Here is a 20,432-nt window from a genome sequence, read left to right on the forward strand (position 1 = left end):
AATTAGTTAAATTTAGCCAACTATTTAAGAACAAGCTTTGTCATTTGATGCACTTTTTTCCAGAAAATGGTAATAGCACCTGTGGTTAGGTGAGTTGCAAGCAAGGTCATTTAGACAGCCTCAAAGTCTCACAGAAAATTCTCAAACATTCAAAAAAGAGCGAAAGGGAAAGGTTGTCTAAGTAACTACTGTTATTTGAATGTAAAACTGTATATATGACTAGCCTATTAAGTAAAAGTCATTAATTTTGCTTTTTTTCCCCTAGTTGATCTATTTGAAGTTTTCATAATATTGTAGATGATGGAGAAATACACTTACTGCATTTAAAGAAGGCACAAAACTGCGCTCATCACTGCATTGTGAAGTAGATTAGAATGCAAAATTCTAAAAGAAACGAGTTGGTGAAAATGTGAAATATAAAATAATTAGATGGGTAGACGCTTTTCAAGAGAAGATGTAGAGATCTGAATGGATCTAATCTGAAAATAAATCTAAAGTGTCTTTCTGTTACAGGAAATATATCCTCAGATCTATAACCTGAAAAATATCTGTAGGATACAGAAGATAAAAGTTCTATTTTGCTCTAGTTTTGGTAAAACTTGAGGTGAATTGTTTCTGTCCTGTTTTGAGCAGCTCAAGAGATATGAACCAACCGGATGAAGTCCAAAGGAGAACTATCAGGAGTCCAGCCAACACGGGAAGATCTGAGATTGAACAACCTGAGATTCTCAAAGCTAAAGATGATAGCAATCTTTTAATATATAAAAGATATAAAAGGTAGCTTTAAAGAGGAATGACTTGTCCATGATGAAGTAGTGATATTAAATTGTAGCAAGATGCTCAAAACCCTACCCTTCTAAGGAAGGATATTGAAACACTAGAATAGGTAGCTAAGTGACTTTTGAAGTTCTCAACCATCATCAGCTATATTCTCTTCTTGCAATTTGTTTTCATTTCTAACTGGAGAGGAAAATCAAAACTAAACAAAAAGAGAAAATTCTGTATTCCGTTAAGTATGCAGCCTGTGAGAAAGACTACCCGTATATGTAAGAACTACCATAAATAATTTCTGCAGTCAAGCCCTCAGCACTGTAATCCCATAGGTAAGGCAAAGAACCATAAGTAGTTATCTGTATCTGAAATTACAGAGAGCTCTGGAATTCTTTTCTCAGCCACTACTTGATCAAGACCATTTGTTTTTAGACTGGAGAGTAAATCAGGTACAGATAGGTTCAAATTTTGCTGAAAAATTGAAAGGGGCATTCAAATATGGTGTTTTAAAGTTTGTGCATTAGTTTGAATTCAAAACTCAAAAATGAGTATAGGTAAGTCAACCATGGCACTAGAAACAGTTACAAAAGATGATGCTGTAAAAATACTTGTACACCAGAATGATGTAATAATGAACCATACATCAAAAAAAAAAAAATTTAGCAGACAATATGAAAGAAAAGCATACTTAAATTCAAAAGGACACCTGTGCCAGCACTAAAAATGATTTATTATACATGAATTGCAGGTCAGAACAGAAAATACATGCTACAAGAATAAGCCAAGAAAGGATCTCTCTCCATTCAAAATTGGATTGTTACATGCATTTCTAAATCTGTGTATCATCTAGTGTAGTAAAATTAACCCTAATTAGCATACTATAAAAAGCACTATTGAGAAATTTAAAGGCTTTGACTAAATGAAGAAAAATTCAGCTAAAGTCATCACACAAATCTTAATTAAGGAAGCTGTCTTTGCAATACAAAAGATAAACAAAAACACAGCCCTGTTGGACAAGTTGGTGCTGTATCATGCAGGTCAGTCAAAAAAGGTAATGCAGCTCTCTTGGCAGCTAGTGAGTTAACTCTTACGTTACTCAGGTCAACTACAAAACAACTATTTTTTGTGTGTATCCTAACTTCTTTTGCTTTACTTTTTCATCATAATTCCAGTATTATATTTTATATATTTATCAATGCATTTTTGTTTTTAATTTAAGATGCAAATATGAGATATTTCTATCATTCCACTTCTAATAGACAATATTTTATGAATATGCTACATAAAATTTATTCATGTCTTCTCCTGGATAAGAAAGACTTAAAAAAGCACATTTTCAATTTAAATTTTCCATCTTCTTATCTATATATATGCAAATTTCACTGGAGAATATCATGGAAACCTTACATTCATGTAAAATGTTGTGGCAAGATAAGGATATTAGATAAAAATAGCATAGCCGTGTGTACACACATTACTTACATATTAATGACCCTCAAATTAGAAAAGATTATTCAAGAAAATAACCATAAATCCTATAAATAGAAACTTCTGAAATACATAGGGATTCCAGATTTCTCATATTCTGAAGTACTCAATCCTATTCACTGTGCCATGAAGAGGAATCAACATATAAAGGAAGGTGAAGAAAATCAGGCGATTTCCTGAGTTTGGGGAAAAGCACAGACTGAAACCCAGGCAAATGAGAGTTCTGTTCCATATTAAGGAATTTTTCACTCAAGATTAGTGAACCCGTCGTAGCTAAGGGTCTAACATGGCCCCTACTGCTTACTGAGTTGCATACCTGGTGAAATCAAAGTACCTAATAAAGACCACAGGGACTGAAGACTGCTAACCTATTCTCTCTGTTTGGTCACTCCCAGATTCTTCTTCTGGGACTTTTGTTGAGACCATTTTCTTCACGGCTTTTAGAATTGAAGGGTCCCTGAAGAAGAGCAAAGAAAGAATGTACGTGTAAACCTGAGTTGTGTTGTATGGAAGAACTACTCTTACTGAAGCTAGATCACAGAACATGAAAAAATGCTCTAAAACATATTCATTTTTTTAAAGTATTCTGGCACAAAAAAAAAAAAAAAGAAAAAAAGCTCCTCTTGTAACCTTGACACAATTTACATAAGACAGGAAATTATGAGCAATCTCTTTACACTATTCCCGTGTATCTAAAATTATTCCTTCGATATAACTTTATAAATTACCTTACTACTACAGAAAGATCAAATTAAACAGGTGCAAATAAAGAAAATGCCTGGTATTTAAGATACAGAGATAATCAGCTCTGCTGTACAGGCAGGCCTATGAAATTCAACATATTTCATTCTGCACTGATTCACATCAATATGTTACACTGAGTTCCTTCTAGTCAAATCTCTGATAAATGAATCAGTTACAAGAAGCAATTGAGTATAAAGCAAGTCTCAGAACAGGTTTCCATTGCATTTGTCAGTGCAGTAAGTGAATAAATCTTTCAAATCACTACTTCTGGTGCATTCCCACAAACCCTCATCATGAAACCTGAATTACAGCATTCTGAGGTATAGAAGCTTGCTTTTTGACAAACATCAAGCATTCTAATTGTCTTGCTTTTTCCTTTCATCCTTAGTAATTACTTTTGTTCCATATGGTAACAAGCTAAGTACCTTCAATTTGAGTGTAAAAAAGCAGACTGATTTGATACCAAAGCTGCCTCCATTTTGTGTCATTCAAGGAGCTGGATTCCCAAATCAAATACAGTTATGTGGACTTGGCAACATAATAACTTCTGCTAAAATTTCCCTCTGTCACTTTTACAGTAGAGATAAAAATACTGGGAAGAACAGTTTTAAAGAAATGTTTCATATATTTTTACAGTTTTTGGAATTCTCAGCTCTCTGTACCCTAATTAAGAGTAAAGGGTAACTGGCCACTCAGAAAATAAGGTCTAGTTGTCAGCCAATTCTGACTCTTGTCTGAGGAGATGGAAGGAGCACAGGCAAAAGAAAAAGAAGAGTAGGAATGTTTGGTTGTTATCTCACAAACAATCCAGCAGGTCCAAGTGCAAGGTCTTGAGTCAGGTCAGAGCAATTCCAAACACAGATACAGGCTTGGCAGAGAATGGATTGAGAGCATCTCTGAGGAGAAGGATTTGGGGTTTTTTGACTGATGAAATACTCAGCAGTGTGCACTTGCAGCCCAAACCATATCATGGTTTGCTTTAAAAGAGAGCTGGTCAGAAAGACTGAGAGCTCCACTTGTTCATACTGGAAAAGTGAAGACACCAGGGAGATCCCTTGGCCTCCCAGTGTCTAAAGGAGGCCTAAAGAAAAGATGGAAATGGAGTTTTTTAAGAGTGTAATGATAGGATAGGTAACAGTTTTAAAATAAAAGAGGGAAGACGGTGAGGCACTGGAACAAGATGTCCAGAGGAGCTGTGGATGTCCCACTCCTGGAGATGTTCAAGGCCAGCTTGGATGGGGCTTTGAGCAACCCAATACCATGAGTGGCAACCCGGCCTATGGCAAAATGTTTGGAAGTAGATGATCTTTAATATCCCTTCCAATCCAAACCATTCTATGATTCTGTGACTCAATGACAATATTAAGTAAGTCAGCTGATAATAAAACAGCAGGGCCACTTACTCTTCATGTGCTTTGGGTACTTAAAGGTAGTGTTGCTGCAAAGACAGCTACTGCTTGTTGCTGTCAGCAACAATGGAGCTAAAACAGAGAGAAGAAAATCTGGAAAACAAGATCATGCAGCATTCAATAACCAATGAAAAGCGGAAAACTTTTATCTTTTTTTTTTTTTTTTTTTTTTTTTTTTTTTTTTTTTTTTTTTCTGGATGTAGTGATTCATAAACAAAGGAAGGAAATTCTTACTTTTGAGAGTGTCTGTTAGGGATTAAAAATGTTTAAAGCCTTAAATGTTGTTTTCTTAAGAGCTAAACAATGATCAGTATTAGTTGAGCTAATTCTTAGAGCAAGTAAATTATAAACAGATTATTCACTGCAAGTCTGAAGTACAGACAGTCTGTCCCTAAGGTTGATTTAACTTTCCCAGATTTAAACTGCTGTCTAAAACCTACACAACTTCGAACAAGGATCTCAGAAACAAAGTATGAAAAGGCTTTATTTATCCTTAGTAATCATGGACATCATATAGTTAGAGAAATAATTGAGGATTATATCAATGTCTTGCTGCTAAGGTTGGGTTAAACTAGTAAACTTGAAAAACAGTTCATATGTTTCATTAAAAATAAAACAAAAACTTTTACTAATCTTATTTTTTCCAGGGTATTTTTTATTATTATTTTAAACTAAAAGCTTACAAATAAACATATGCTTCTGAGATGAACAATGAAAATGCTGTGAAATTGAGCTAAAGTATGCATCTAATGAATTAAAATATCTTGATTATGTTTCTTGATATGCAAATGGCTTAAGGAGTAAACATATGGTGAAATATTGAAGATAAAGAGTAAATGTAGTGCTTATATTCTTTGTAATGTAACAATGTAGGGATCAAAAATGATGTGCAAAGAAGGTAACATTCTTTGGCAGGAACATAAATTTCATGCTCACACTCTGCCTCAGTTTACAAAACACCGTGTTAGTTTTGTTACATCAAATTTCTGTTAACCCTGAGCACACTTTTTACCAGTGCATATATAGCCGCTAGTAACTGTTTTCTTTCATCCACTATCCACTCTCAAATTCAGGAGAGTGGATTCAAATTCATCCACAAAAAAAAAAAAAAACCAAAACAAAAACATAAACCTTCTTCAGCTTTGGAAATAATGTAAAGATCAGATTTTTTTCTCTACTGTTTTGAAACCCTGAGAGCAAATTTCTACTTAACTGAAAAAGAACAATCAAAACATTCTTTGAACACAGCATCAGGGAATAAAAATGAAAAATGAAAAATAAATTATTCTTTTCTGTTGGTTTGCTGCTTTTTTTTTTTTTTTTTTTTTTTTTTTTTGCCCCTCAGTCTTAATCTTCTAAAATTTCTTTATTCAATTACAACTCCCATAAAAAGAGACCTTTATCTATAATGAGACCCCTGACTGGGTTCAAGAGAAATCTTGAAAATTATCCAGGAGTCTCTCAAATTCGTCATAAGCTTCTCCTAAACAGTGGGTGTAACTCAAGCTGCCATTTCTGAACTTAGTGCTAATGGTTTTCATCTTTTACACTTCAGGGCTAAACTGAATATTTTATAGTGAATCAGTGTAGGAAGCTCTTGAGGGAAAGTAACCTAAGAAATTCTTATGAATCAACGTTTCCTTATGTGTATTTATTTTTCCTCACAATGCTCTCAAAAATCCTTTTTTTTTCTTTTTTTTCTTTTTTTTTTTTTTTTTTTTAATTAAAGCTTCTCTTCTTTCCCTTAAATGAAAGGCCAAGGCAGGAACAGATTGTGAAGCCATTATATTCATGAAGAGGAAAAGAGAGGTTAATTCAAAATTCTATGGTCTGTTGAACCCAATATCCACACGTTCCCCAAAGCAACAACAAACGCACCACGGAAACTCAATCAAGGCATCAAATCCACTCCAGCAAATGTGTTGTGCCAACCCATTATTAATGTTGCCTCTCAGGGAAATTCTATATCAGTGTGAACTTGCTGAAAATATTGTTCACAAATTCACGTTATACTATTTCCTTGACATCAGATGCCAAGGAAGGCAAATTAGGAGATGCCTGAGAGAGGCAAAAGATTCAAAGATATAGAGAAAAAAGGAAGGGATGTTTTTCATAGAACTGGTCTCCCAAGTAAGCTGTGTGAATACGTTCAGAAACAGTTTAATATACTGACATTAGCTGTTGGTGAGCTTGACAGCTTATAGATAAGTAAGTTGTCCCGGTAAAGAGAGCTTCTGTGGACTCATTTTCCTGTATTCCCCTCCATGCCAATCACAGCAACAGGAATGAAATACTGGTGAACAAGCATAGCTGAATAAGCCATTCCGTGCAAGGTTATGGAGCTCAATTGTGTTCCCTTGCATCTTTTCCCCTACTGCCAAATAAAAACACCATTGTTCTTGCTGAAGGATTCCCCCTCACCTCTCAAGGACCTCTTCCAACTTAATTGTGACAGTCACCATGCCTGGCCAAGTGAAAACATGGAGATCTCATGTCTTCTAATTTACCCCTTCACCCTCTTTTTGCAATAGAATTTGATTGTAGTAAGCACTGTAAAACACCAAGAAAGTTCATTCAGTAGGTGTCTGCACAAAAAAAAAAAAAAAAAAAAATGTTTAGCAATTTGGATGCAAGTTATATTGAAAGGTCTATATAAACATTGTCTAAATATGCATGCTAAAGGCATGTTAACAGCATCACAGACTCACGACCTCAGAGAACAAATCTGATCTGAGATGGATGCAAACATCCACTTTCATAGATGAATGGTTGCAGTGGTTGAGAGAGAAAGGAAGAAAAGAAATCTTTTTATAATATGACTTAATTAAAAGTATAGATTTTAAAGGAAATTGATGGCACAAATTTTCAGATATTAAGAAAATATTTTTAAAGACTCAAAATCATGTTTGGTTGTGAGTATTCATTAGCAAGTTAACAGAGACCAAGAAACAGTAGAAGAAGTTGCACAGGAATTTTCAAATTCCCACATAGATAAATATATATCTATATATATACCTCTTTATATGTAAATAATTTCATTTGATAAAATGACAGTGACAATGAAACAAGTCACATCTGAAGATGTTAAAGGATTATTTATCAAAAGAAAAAGTGATGTGTAAAAATATTTTCACTGTGGTGAAAGTGAAAAGTGCTGAAATATTAAGTATCTTATAGAAATACAAAAAAAAAAAAAAATAACAACAAAACAACACAATAAGGATAATTCATTCAGTAAGAGAACAAATAGAATTTTGTATTCATTTCTTTGAATGTCTGCACTGAAAAATCACCACTTGGCATGTGCCATGCAGCTGAGACAAAACCAGCCTGTAACTCAGTTGATGCTCCAGTTGGATTTGATTTCCTAACACCTCCTGCAATAAGGAAAAACTGTTGTTTTTGCAGAAGTCTGGGCAACTAACCCTATGGAAAACCTCTAAAAACACACTAGTTGTGAATGGAGGAAACTGTGAAATGCATATGCCAGCAGTTTTATTTGGTAATAAATTCAGTCTTTTGGCATAATTGCCATATGGCACATGATTTTATTTATTTATTTATTTAAATGTATAGAAGTTGTTCATTAGGAATTGCTTTCTTTCTTTCTTTCTTTCTTTCTTTCTTTCTTTCTTTCTTTCTTTCTTTCTTTCTTTCTTTCTTTCTTTCTTTCTTTCTTTCTTTCTTTTTCTCTTTCTCTCTTTGTTATTGCTGTTGTTGTTTATATATATATATATATATATACTGTTATATATATATATATATATGTTTATATATATATATATACTGTTATGCCAAGTATGGTTTTCTTACTTTCCTACATCTAAGGTGTCTCAAAGGTAAGAGCATATTCAAAATACCATGGCAGGTGAATGTATATTTTGTTCAAAATCCTTTTAAGAAGAAAGCAATATCCAAATGAAGACGGACCAGAACTGAGACTTTAAATTAAATCAAACACATAAAAAATGAGATTTATAGCACATTTGCTCCTTCAATATCTAGCTCATTTATTCTAAATACCTTTTCCTAATAAGTAATTTTCTGGATGTCACCACAATTTACTAGGGTCAACATCCAAGTGTAGTACAAGCAACATATTTAAATTAGTTTATTTGGTCAGGAAAGAGCAATATAACCTAGCATATATCAAGAAATTATTAATTTGGGGGTACTCAGGGACATCAACATTGCTACTGCAATAGAAGAGCAGCAAGCTGCAAGTAAATTATCCTTGTTGATTGCATAAAAAAGATTCCTGAAAAAAATGCTGAATAAATATAGATCTAGCTTAATTCTTCCAAGAAGGGTATTAGTGTTCCAGCTGCTAACTGTGTTTGGATTCAGACTGTGAGAAGCATGAACCAAGATCCAGGCTAATTTGCATACACTGAGCAACTTGAGTCCCTGAATAGAAAATTCTTTCAATTCTTACTCTTTTGCACCCGGGGTACTTAAGACTTTTTTAACAAAAGATTTCCATGTGGTCCTCGGAGGGAGAACAAAGACAATAGTGAGATGATAGCTTTATTTTCTGATTCTCCCCTCCTATAGGCAAAAAACAGAAAAAAATATCCCAGGCTTAATATTGTTCTTTTTGTTGCTAGTTTATTAGCCATCTATTATGAAAGTATCATTTATGTGTGGTCTGGGTTTTTCCTGGAGAGAAATAGAGATTAAAAATCTATTAATTAGAAAGCAAGATAGTTCATGCTAAAGAGAATAAATTCTTGTAGCCTGCTGAATAAAAGCTTTATATGATAACATGGGTCTATATTTCCCCATTCATGACACTGTGCAATATATTAACAAGAGAGATATTTCTTTAAAAGAAAGCATGAGAATACTTTAGGTAAAATCATAACTATTCTAATTTCTCAATTCGGTGGGAGTTTTGGTATGTGCTAAACTTGCAGTAAAAATGAGTTATGAAAATAGCTGTCATACAGGCCATTTTCAAAACATGAATAATTCAAACATGTTCCTAATTTTTTTTCTCAAAAAAAATTGAACTCTGCAGCTTGTACAATTAGTACAGCTGAAATAGTAAGACTTTAAAAGCAAATAATTATTCTATACAATAACATTTCATTACAATTTTTATTGTGTTTATTTTCATGGATTCTAGTAGACAATATATCCTGTGCAATGAAAAAAACATAATCCATTTTACTGACATTGCACAGTCAAAAGAGAGATGGAGAATTCGCACTTCGCATGTTGTGAATAAAAATATATGTAATAACCATCTCTAAACCTTAATGAGTTATTGAGCTGTGTGTCTCCTAGTGTGTCAGTGATCCTTTTTAATTTATTTTCTAGTTTCTATAGAACTTTTCTGTTAGAAAATAAAGGCCAAATGAAATTAAAATGAAAATATACAATGAAGCAAAACTAATAAGAAACACATGACTTTGAAATTAAGATCATATTTGCCCCAAAGTGCATGCATGACTGGAATAACACCAGGAGAGACTCTGTCAGGAACACCTGCAAGGATACCCTTCCCAGCTATTCTCTCCAAATGCCCATGTAAATAAAGAGTCAGGAATGATAGATGCTGCTTATAATACTAAATATGTACTCTCTTCTACATTTTTTAAAGTTTGGAGGCAAATAATAATTTTACTTCCCTTCAAAATGAACAAACTCAAACAAAATGCATATATTGTTTATGATGGTCTTCCCACAACCACATTTTTAGCAAAAGCAGAATTTGCATGAGAAGAATCTAAATTGAATTCACAGAGAACTATATGTATGTAGGTCAGAAATATAAATAGTGACAGACAGATTGAAAAAATAATGAAAATACCATAAACTAAAACTGTGGATCAAATATTATGTTTAAGAGAGCATCAGGATTTGAGAAAGATTAGATTCTCTCCTCTATTACAGGCTTCTGATGGAACTTCAGCTACATGGCTTAGGGCAAGCAACTTCTTTTATGGGCCTCTGAATCCTATAGCTGGAAGTCACATCTACCCATAAGAAAGCAATTCTTCCTTCCTTTAACATTTTCATGTCTTCCAGATCTGCAGTGACAGCAGTATCAGAAAACAGTTCTGCTGCTTAACTATCTGTGCCACAGAAGAGCTTTTCCAAACATCTAACCTTTGCTTATCTAAGTTGTCTTAGGCACATACTCAAATGACCTTGGTACAGAAACCAAGCTGATCTACATCAATGGATCAAGTCTAATTACACTTTAATTACCACTTCAATTACTCTCACAGTCAGCTGTTGCAGTGCAGAGCATGTGCAGCAACGATAAAGCTTGTGAAACTTAATCTGAGAATTAAATCCATTCTTTTGCCTTCTTAGTACTGCACACCTTTTCCTCCATCACAATCCATGAACAAGGCTTGACAGATGAATTCTGATAATGAAAAGTCGTGAATCACATCTGGATCACAACAAATCTAACATTTCCTGTAAATAGTTGTTCCATCTAACAGAGTAGGGCACGTGCTAAGGGGCTGAACTGGGCAGTACCCACTTGGTTCAGTGGGAATCAAAACCATGAGTATTTTCCATTCCTTCAGGAAGAAGTTCATGTATGATATGTATAGCTTACACAGTGAAGTAAAGTGGAATTAAGCTACTCAGTCCCTGTAGAAACCAGGACACGATGACAAGTCTGTCAGACTATGAAGTTCTCCCAGCAGGAGTGGCAGAAACACACCCATTATATATGAGATAGATTGAGACAGACTGGTAGAAAGCAGAGAGCTGCAAAGAACAAAAACTACTGGCTGCCTTCTAAAACCTTGCTTCTCTTCATCCTGAAATTCATAAAATTTCCTTGTGATGTAATTCTAAAAAGGAAGAGTCCTAGAAAATTCTGATTAGCAAAAAAAGGCAAATTTTTGTTCCCACTCAAAGATGAATATAAAAACCTAGCCACTCCCTTCATTTTTCTTTACTTTGTATTCACTACACAACTGACTGCACTAGTTAAATGTGATCTATGTACCCTCAGCAATCAGACTGTCTAACTTAACAACTTATTTACTCCTACATCGTAATTATCTGGCAAATTAGCTATCAAAGAATCATAGAATCATAAAATGGCTGAGATTGGAAAAGACCTTAAAGACCACACAGTTCCAACCCCCCTTGCCATGGGCAGGGTTGCCTCTCACTAGACCAGGCTGCCCAGGGCACTATCCAACCTGGCCTTGAATGCCTCCAGGGATGGGGCATTCACAGCTTCTCTGGGAAACCTGTGCCAGTACTTCACTGCCCTCTGAGTTAATAATTTCTTCATAACATCTAACTTAAATCTCCTCTCTTTTACTTTAGAGCTGTTCCCTCTCATTTAAGTTGCTTTTATGAACGACTTGACTTAGCAATGAAGAGAAGTTATGCACATTCATAGACCTAAAGAAAGATTCTGCCCACTTAATTTTATACACCTTAGACTTCTTCAGTAACCACATAAAAGTAGACGGGAGAAATAGTACAGTAAGTATCTAATATTAAAACACACATTAGGCTCATATTAGAAGATTGTTTCTGAACACCTCTTTTAGAAAGATATCTAAAAAGGCTTTTGCAGCCATTTATTATAATACACAGAGCTTTTGAGTTAAATAATGACCCCCTGGAGTGATATCACAAGTTGTGTCACAGCTTTCTGTCTTTTTGCATGTGGCTGTCCATTGGGAAATACATTTTTTTTTTTCTCTGCTAGATTTCAAGACAGGTATAAGAAGAATGAAGTCTGTATCACATGGAACTTCAGAGTGCTTTTAAAAAATCTCTTCTTGAGCATATTAGTTTCTATTACTAGAGTGGCTGTAAAGTCGCCACTGAAAGAATTAGTTTTATCTTACACATTATACTACAGGTATCATACACATACATATATGTACACATACATACCTTTTAGCACTACTGTTATATGTAGCATGTTATACACAAATACATAAATTAAAAAAAAAAAAAAAAACAATAAAAGAAACGAAAGATTTGAAACCTCTTTTGAGGAAAAACATGTTAACATTATTTTCAAAATCATTTGAAGAGATGTCAGAGTGTTAAGTATGTGTAACTATTCATGAAAATAAAATCATCATGAATATAATTACTAGCAAGGATGTCTAGATATTTACAAATGCATCTATCTGCTTTATACTTAAAAACAATAACAACAACAAATGTTTTTCATCATAGCTAATGGGCTAATGAACACATGTACTTATTAGAGATCAACTTTCCTGTTCTTCGTATGTAAGTCAGAAGAAAAACAGGCTAAGGGTTAATATTAGTATTAGTACCATTATATGCTACATAATAAAACACAAAATCTGCTTGCAGTGTGCCTTCGAAGAAGTAATAGTTTCCAGTCCAAGCAGTATTTTTTGCACAAATTTGAACAGATTGTTTTTGCTGCAGTCCTTAAAACTTCTACAAGTATTAATTAAAATTGACAAATGCTCGTGCTGTTTGGTATTAGAGAAAACATAAACAGAAATGGAACTTTTGAATAGATTTGTTATATGATTAATCCAACATCTTACTGACAAATTAATTAAAATAGTGCCTCCTTATTTCTTACAAATTCACCCTGAGATTCTCTTGATACCTATAAGGAAAGTGGGTTATTTTTCACAGCTACCTAAAATTACGTACCAATCCTGGAAATCCAATTGCTACAGTATCTATGAACCTATCTCAATTTCTCAGGTGCTACAACATGATCCTGGGCTACCCTGCACTAGACACAGATGATTCCAGATGACTCCAATGACCCCACTGCAGTGCTTTGACGGGTCCAGAAACCAAGATAGAGGCATCTCAGGGATAAACAGATTTAAGGAAGAGCAAAATGCTAGACTAGAGAGAAGAAAAATAGTGTGAGAAGCAAACTTGCAAACCCCAGAGTTGGAGAATAGGAGGATGTGCTTTAGGTGCAGAGGAACAGATTGCTCTGCAGTCTGTGATCTTGAAGAATGTGGGACTGGCAAAAAACAGAGCTAACAGACCCTATGCTTTAGGAAATCAAACTTCTGGCTGCTCAAGGAACTGCTGAGTAGGATCCCCTGGGAAACTGTCTTTAAAGGCATGAGTACAGAACAGAGCTGGCAGCTCTTTAAGGACACCCCTTCTGAGAGTGCAACGGCTGTCCATCCCCCAGCAGAAGAAGTCAAGCAGGGGAGGCAGGTGAGGTTCGGGTTAGGAAGAAGGTTTTTTCCCACAGAGGGTGGTGACACAATGGAACAGGTTACCCAGAGAGGTTGTGGATGCCCCATCCCTGGAGGCATTCAAGACCATGCTGGATGTGTCTCTGGGCAGCCTGGTCTAGTGGTTGGCCACAGCAGGAGGATTGAAACTAGATGATCACTGTGGTCCTTTTTAACTCAGGCCATTCTATGGTTCTGTGAAAAAGACTATGTTGGAGCAGACATCCAAGCTATAGCCTATTGTAGGCCTTCTGCTAGAACACGTTTATTCTGAAGGACTGCATTCTGATAGAAGGACTGACAATGGAGCAGGGGAAAAGCATGAAGGGAATAAGCTGTTATGTACTGAACCCAAATCCCCATTCTTTGTTCCCTCCTGCACTGCTCAAGGAGGAAGGGGAGATAGTGGGGTTTTTTTTTGTTTGTTTTTAGCATCCAATTTTTTTTTTAATTGACAACAAATTAAATTACTGTTCTGAATCTGTTCTGCCCATTGCAATAATGAGTAAGTGATACCACTGCCTACCTCTCGACTCACAAGCTTTTTCATCCTAATTTTTTCCCCCTCACCTATTGAGAATGGGAACTGAGAGAGGCAGCTCGGGTGGATGGGCATCTGGCAACTGGCCCACAGCTTGTATGCTAAAGACTTTCAAAAATTTAAGGTCCTGCTTCTTCACTCATAAGAAAGAGTCTATGTTTCAACAGAGATGAAGGGTTTCACACCTAGAGTGGAATTAAGGTACTTCAGGATCAGTAAACTAGATTTTCTTCTGCCTCTTTTTCTGTGGGTTTGACCTTGCTGGCTCTCTCAAGCACCTGTAGTGAATTGAGATCTGTACAAAGTGTCACTGAAAGTACCACTTTAAAAAAAAAAAAAAAGTGGCTGCAGGAACTGGTCCCACTTCTACAGTACTTCAAGCACTCGCAACTATTGAGAGGATTCAGTTCTTTCAAGGGTATCCAATTGCTAGGTTCTGTAGCTACCAGATTATCCGTTACAATATTTTTTTTTACTTTTTATTTTTAATATTCCTGCTACTGAAACTGTATGTAATGATCCACAACATACCTCTGTTCTTTGCTCTCTCCTCATCACAGTGCAGTTTGTTGACGGCACCCCAGATTCAGCAGTTTCCCAGTGCAATCACTACACGGATGGCAGATCAGTTTCAGGATTCAGCTTTATGGGTGGACATGCATGCAAAAATTTGGCATGGCAATACTCAGGATAGAGCCTGTGGTTCCTGTTGTGCTTCTCAGAATGACTGCTTCCTTCATGACTTGCATTAGAAAAATACGTTCTATTGTGAATTTAATGATGCCCTTGCTTTTCACTGACTACAGGATATTATGTTATTAAAGAGTTTTTTGTTTGCTATTGTTTTGCAACTACTTTCCAGCACTTGCTGTTTTCATACACTTCTGTCCATTCCGCTGAGCAAAAAGCTATAGTTGTAGCTAAAGAAAAATAAAATGCTTTTTATTCACTTTTCTCCACTGCCTGGGAACCAGATTTATGAAACACCATGAAACAAATATGAACTATTTTATATTGCAGTTTTCCCCTCCTCCATCATGGACCCTGCATTTTCTGTTAGCACTGGAAGGGGGGTAGGTCTATTTATGTGAGCTAGGGTACTCCTGAAAACAAGATTACAAACCTCAAGTGGATACAGCAAAGAAATATTTATTTTGTTTAAAATAAATGGAGCAACTCTTGCATTATAACTGGAGTCATATGTTATAAATCAACTTATTGAATAACTCAGCCTTGGAACAATCACTGTTCTGGGACACAGCATTCTACTACATAGTGAAACTTCCACAAAACCAGCTACAGTCTATGTTGTAATAATAAACATTGGAAAACTAAAAATGTTTTTCTTTCCTTTTTGCTGGCTCTTTTTAAAGAGCTTTGGCCTAACCCTTAGGAATTACACAAGCCCGACATAAAATAAAACTACGTATACTGAAGACTAAACCAATAGGACTTTTTTTTTTTTTTTTAATGTTCTTTCCTGAATATGCATTTTCTCTCTTATCATTAACATATTATCTTCCATTAGTAGAGCTCACAGTTTTCATCCTGTGAAAACCTGTGCTAAGTTGCTACATCTGCAGGCTTGGATCCTCTTGTGCTTGTTAATAAAAAAGAAAAAAAAAAAAAAAAAAAAAAAAAAAAAAGAGAAAAAACAATCAGAATGAAATCGTGCTATTATGCGAAGGGGAGGAGAGCTTCTAGAATTTAAAAAAAAATAAATAAAAAATGAAGGGTCCTCACCATCAAAATGGGAGGTTCAATACCCTGAATTTTTTCCACCACTTCAGACATGTCAATCAAAGGTAACACAATGCAAGAATATCTGAGTGACACTCCAAGCTGCATTCACAAGCAACCTGTCTCATTCAAAGTCAATGAAGAGACAGGACTTACAAGCCCACACTGGAAAGTTATTGAAATGTGACTGACATCTCAAAGGAAAAGTGTCAACAAGATAGCATGACCCTGTGCTGAAACATTGCAAGGTTAATCAAAGTTATGGCAGTCAGGAAGTAGAAAGGCTCTACCTTAGGTTGAGTTTTTGTACTCATACCACTGAGAGGGCCACAGTTTCCTTTTTACTTCCGCTCCCAATTATGTTTGCATCTTGAGTTTGCATAGTTTTTCCACTCTTCTTTTGGTTTCTTTTTGGAAAGATAGTGATAGATGTTACCATTAGATTTTATGCATCTGATTAATTATAGATCTCCTTTCTTCTCCTATGGGACTTGTTGAGCTGTTAACATATGATCTAAGGTAGTAAATATATCATAGTGTGATTAAAAAAAAAAAAAGCTATAAATTGTAGCATTATTGCTAAAAAGAAAGTAGGTAAAGTGTGACCTGAAGGATTCGTAGTTATTTTGCCTTCCAAGGAATATAGACAGTTTGAAGTAGATAAATGTTCAGACTGTTCAATAAAGTATCCTCTAACTCCATGTCCAGAGAATTCCTGACAATTCATTATTTACCAATATGATATTAGGAAATATATTCATTGAAAATATATATTATATATATAATATATATATATTTATTTATATATATATATATATATAATATTATATATGTAATTTGTGTGCATGTACATATCTTTGTCCCTCATTCTCCCCCCACACACCCTATTTTGTAGGTTTATAAAGACTATTTATTTCTTCAATTTTTTTTTTTCCTTATGTTACTAACTCCATTTAGTCTAAACACATTCTGCAAAATAACAAAGCTAGTAATAGAGACAAATGCTTCAAAAATACAGAACGCAGTCAAGGCAATAGTTATGTTCATAATCTCACGGTTACAAAACGAAATCCTTAAGTAATTTAAGCAAGCATGACTTACTTCTATTAAAAAAATAAAAAATGTAGTTTTCTGGTATTTGTTTTCTTCCTTGATGGAATATTTTTGCCTTGTTGAGTTTACTTCATATGTTCCTTGTTTTCTTACTCTGTCAGCCCATAGCAATATCCCACAGATACAAATAGCACCTTCTTGACACTGCATATAATCAGCTAAAAATGCTAGTGGCCTTATTCTGTTGGCTTTATTCCCTGCTCCTCCTCCTTTTCTAGAAGGCAAACAGACTAGAAAGTAAATATGCTTCTTCCCCAGAGCCTAAGGACCTAGAAACCTTTTTCCACAGACTCACTGTCTCATTTCTAAATCAGTAGCTGCAATGAATGTCACACAACATTTCCATTACGCAATCAGTTCTGCAGTCAATTATTTAATTAAAGGAAGATTTACCAGATAATATCCTTTTTTCCTCCATTAAAAATATAAGAATAATATATATAAATACACATATATATGATAACAAAATATTTATTTCTTTACTATTGTTTTCAAACCAATGATGAGAAAAAGTCAGATGGGGAAGAAGATCACCTTGGTAATATATTATATCAAACATGACTAGTAAGGACTTTTCTTTTAGGAAGAATTATGGTTTAATGTTTAATTAATCCTACACATTTCTGCATTTATGGGAAAGCAGAGAAGAAGAGTCTGCTTTATAATGTGGAAAATTAAATATTAAAAACTTTGTGCCTATTTGACTTTACATTTTCTTGTTATGAATGGATATTTTCACTTTATTTCACTTTCTCCAAACTACAAGAGACAGAAGCAATTACTGCAGCTGTGCTGAACAAAGGTATTCTCAATGTACTTCTGATATTGCCTTGCCAATCCCAAAACAAAACAAAAAATTAAAAACCATTTAAAGTATTAATGGAATCTTTAAAACTCACATTCAAAGTGACATGGGTTACTCAAGATTAGAGAAGGCCAGGAAGAACTTCAGAAATGCTGAACAAAGTTAGGTGTTTAAGAAACTCAACAGATAAAATTCAGCGTAGACGAAGAAACACACTGGATGAAATAATGTGAATTACCTCTGTGTATAAATGGATTCTAAATTAAGTACATGTATTTAGAGAAAAAGATGAAAAAAGTACTCTGGACAGTTCAATAAAACCATTTGTACAACAGTAGTCAAAAAGTCCAACAATATTATTAAGGTCTGAACTATTCACAGTACTAAAAGAGAGAACAATTATGAAAATAGAGCTTTAAATACACTGATTTTAAATACTCTGTGTTCTTGTCTTATCCCCAGAAAGCAGAAAAATAAGTCAGTCCAGAGGAAAGCAGCAAAATAATGAAGATGGTTTAAACTACGACAGCTCCTGAGTGGGAGAATGAATGGCCACCTTGAGTCACTTACCTAGTAGCCTGTTGGTTCTGCTTTCTTATAGGTGATGCCTCTGAGAAATGCCGCAGCATCCTGCTGTCACAAGAGTCCTCACTCACTCACTGCCACACCAGCCCAGAGCACAGAACTCTGCTTGGTTCATAGCCCTGCCAGAGCTACTGCTTCCCACTGCTGTGACTGCAGCCTGACAAAAATTAAAATCTAATGCAAGCAAAGAAGTTTACTTTAAACAAACATATTGCCTTTGTATCTGGTTTTGAGCCTGCCTTCCTACACTACTGTGGGGTGAGCAAAAGGCTGCATGGGGAAGACAGAGAAATGGGGCAGGGAGAGCACTTTACTTAGATGTAGCTGGATGGAAAGCTTCTGAAAAGAGACTTTTTCCACATCTGCCCTAGCATAAAATGGCTCTTTCCTTTTGTCAGCCTTCCTCCACTTCATCATTTTGAATGTCCTTGTCATTTTCTTCTGTCCACTATTTTTATCTAGCTACCCTTCCTTTCACATCTCTTTGCTCACTTCTTCTTTACTTTCTGTATCTCTTGTCTTCATAAGTGTCTTGGAGGTTAAGCAAAGTCTAAACTGAGTACAGTTTTGAGACTTCCTAGCAAATTATCTCTTTCTCCCTTCAACTTCTGAGTATTTGATTTTCCCCTTGAGCAATCTGCTGTGTGCTGCATTGCACATGATACTCTGAATCAGACTTGTTCAATTCATGTTGAGACCCCAGTCTTACTGTAAGATTAACATCTTATCCCACCTAGTAGTGGTTGTTTCTTTACCAACTGGAAATATCCCGGCATGCACTTTTCATTCTCTGCACAGAAAAATGATGATGACTGAACTTAAATCAAATACTAATTTTGTTAAAATCTGCATGGAAAATCTTGACTGTATGTATCTACTGATTCATATTAACATTAGTGAGGAATGTCGCATAGTGTTACTAGTACAGTGACTCATTTATATTTGAAAATTCATTGCAGTCAGGTAAAGTTTCTGTTGATTGAAAAAAAGACAATGTTGCATGCATTTTTAAAAAAGGTAGGAAGGACAAACCAAGGAACTAGCATCTTATTAGCCTTACGTCTGTGACAGGGGATATTATGAAACAGATCCTCCTGGATGTTAAGCTAAGGCACATGGAAGAGAGAGAGATGATAGAAAACAACCAGCATGACTTCACCAGGGTCAAGTCCTGTACAAGTTCCAGCACAATAGACTTCTATGAATGATGTAACTATATCAATGGATAAAGGAAGAGACACTGATGCCACCTATCTGGACTTCAATATGACCTTTGACACGGTCCTCTACAGAATCGTTCTGCACAAACTGGAAAGATATGGATTTAATAGATGGACTGTTTGATGGATAAAGAACTGGTTCAAGACCATACCCAGAGAGGTGGTCAATGGATCAGTGTCTGGATGGAGATCAATACTGAGTAGTGCCTCTCAGGGGTGCGTACAAGGCCTGATGGTCTTAAATATCTTCATCAGTGACATAAACAGTGGGGCTGAGTGTACCCTCAGCAAGTTTGCAAATAACACCAAGCTGTGTGATGTGGTTGACACACTTGAGAGATGGATTGACACCCAGGGAGACCTAGACAGGCTTGAGCAGTGAGTCCAAGAGAACTTCATAATGTAAAAAGTGTAAAAAGCCAAGTGCAAGACCTGCACAACTGGTAAGTAATCCTGCCTCTCTACTTTGCAGTGGTGAGACCTCACCTAGAGTACTATTTCAGTGTGGAAACCACGGTCAATGAGAGACATGAACTTGCTGGAGGACATCCAGAAGACGGCCACAAAAATAATCCAAAGGGTGGAACACCTCCTCAACAAGGACAGGCTGAAATATTTGGGGCTATTCAGCCTGGAGAAGAGAAGACACCAGGGAGACTTTATAGTGGCCTTTCAGTATTCAAAGGGAGGCTGTAAGAAGGAAAGGGACAAACTCTTTAGCAGGATCTGTGTTGGAAGGACAAGGAGAAGCAGTTTCAAGCTAAAATAATGGAGAATTAGATTGGGCATAAGGAAGATCAGTAAGGGTGGTGAGGCACTGGAACAAGT

General features: G+C 35.4%; 1 protein-coding gene across 5 annotated transcripts in view; it reads right to left on the reverse strand.

The window, feature by feature from the left end:
* Window positions 1-20,432, reverse strand: part of PCDH9 (protocadherin 9) — a 681,046-nt gene that overhangs the window by 568,384 nt on the left and 92,230 nt on the right. The window contains exon 2 of one of the 5 annotated variants that reach the window (XM_042868517.1): window positions 6,802-6,828. The exons of the other annotated variants lie outside the window; for them this stretch is intronic. Within the exon in view, the coding sequence (XP_042724451.1) occupies window positions 6,802-6,828 (27 nt within the window). The remainder of the gene's footprint in view (window positions 1-6,801; window positions 6,829-20,432) is intronic. 5 annotated transcript variants of the gene reach the window in all.

Source organism: Lagopus leucura, unplaced genomic scaffold, assembly GCF_019238085.1.
Source record: "Lagopus leucura isolate 7727_CA_CO unplaced genomic scaffold, USGS_WTPT01 Super-Scaffold_100001, whole genome shotgun sequence".
NCBI classification, from domain to species: Eukaryota; Metazoa; Chordata; class Aves; order Galliformes; family Phasianidae; genus Lagopus; species Lagopus leucura.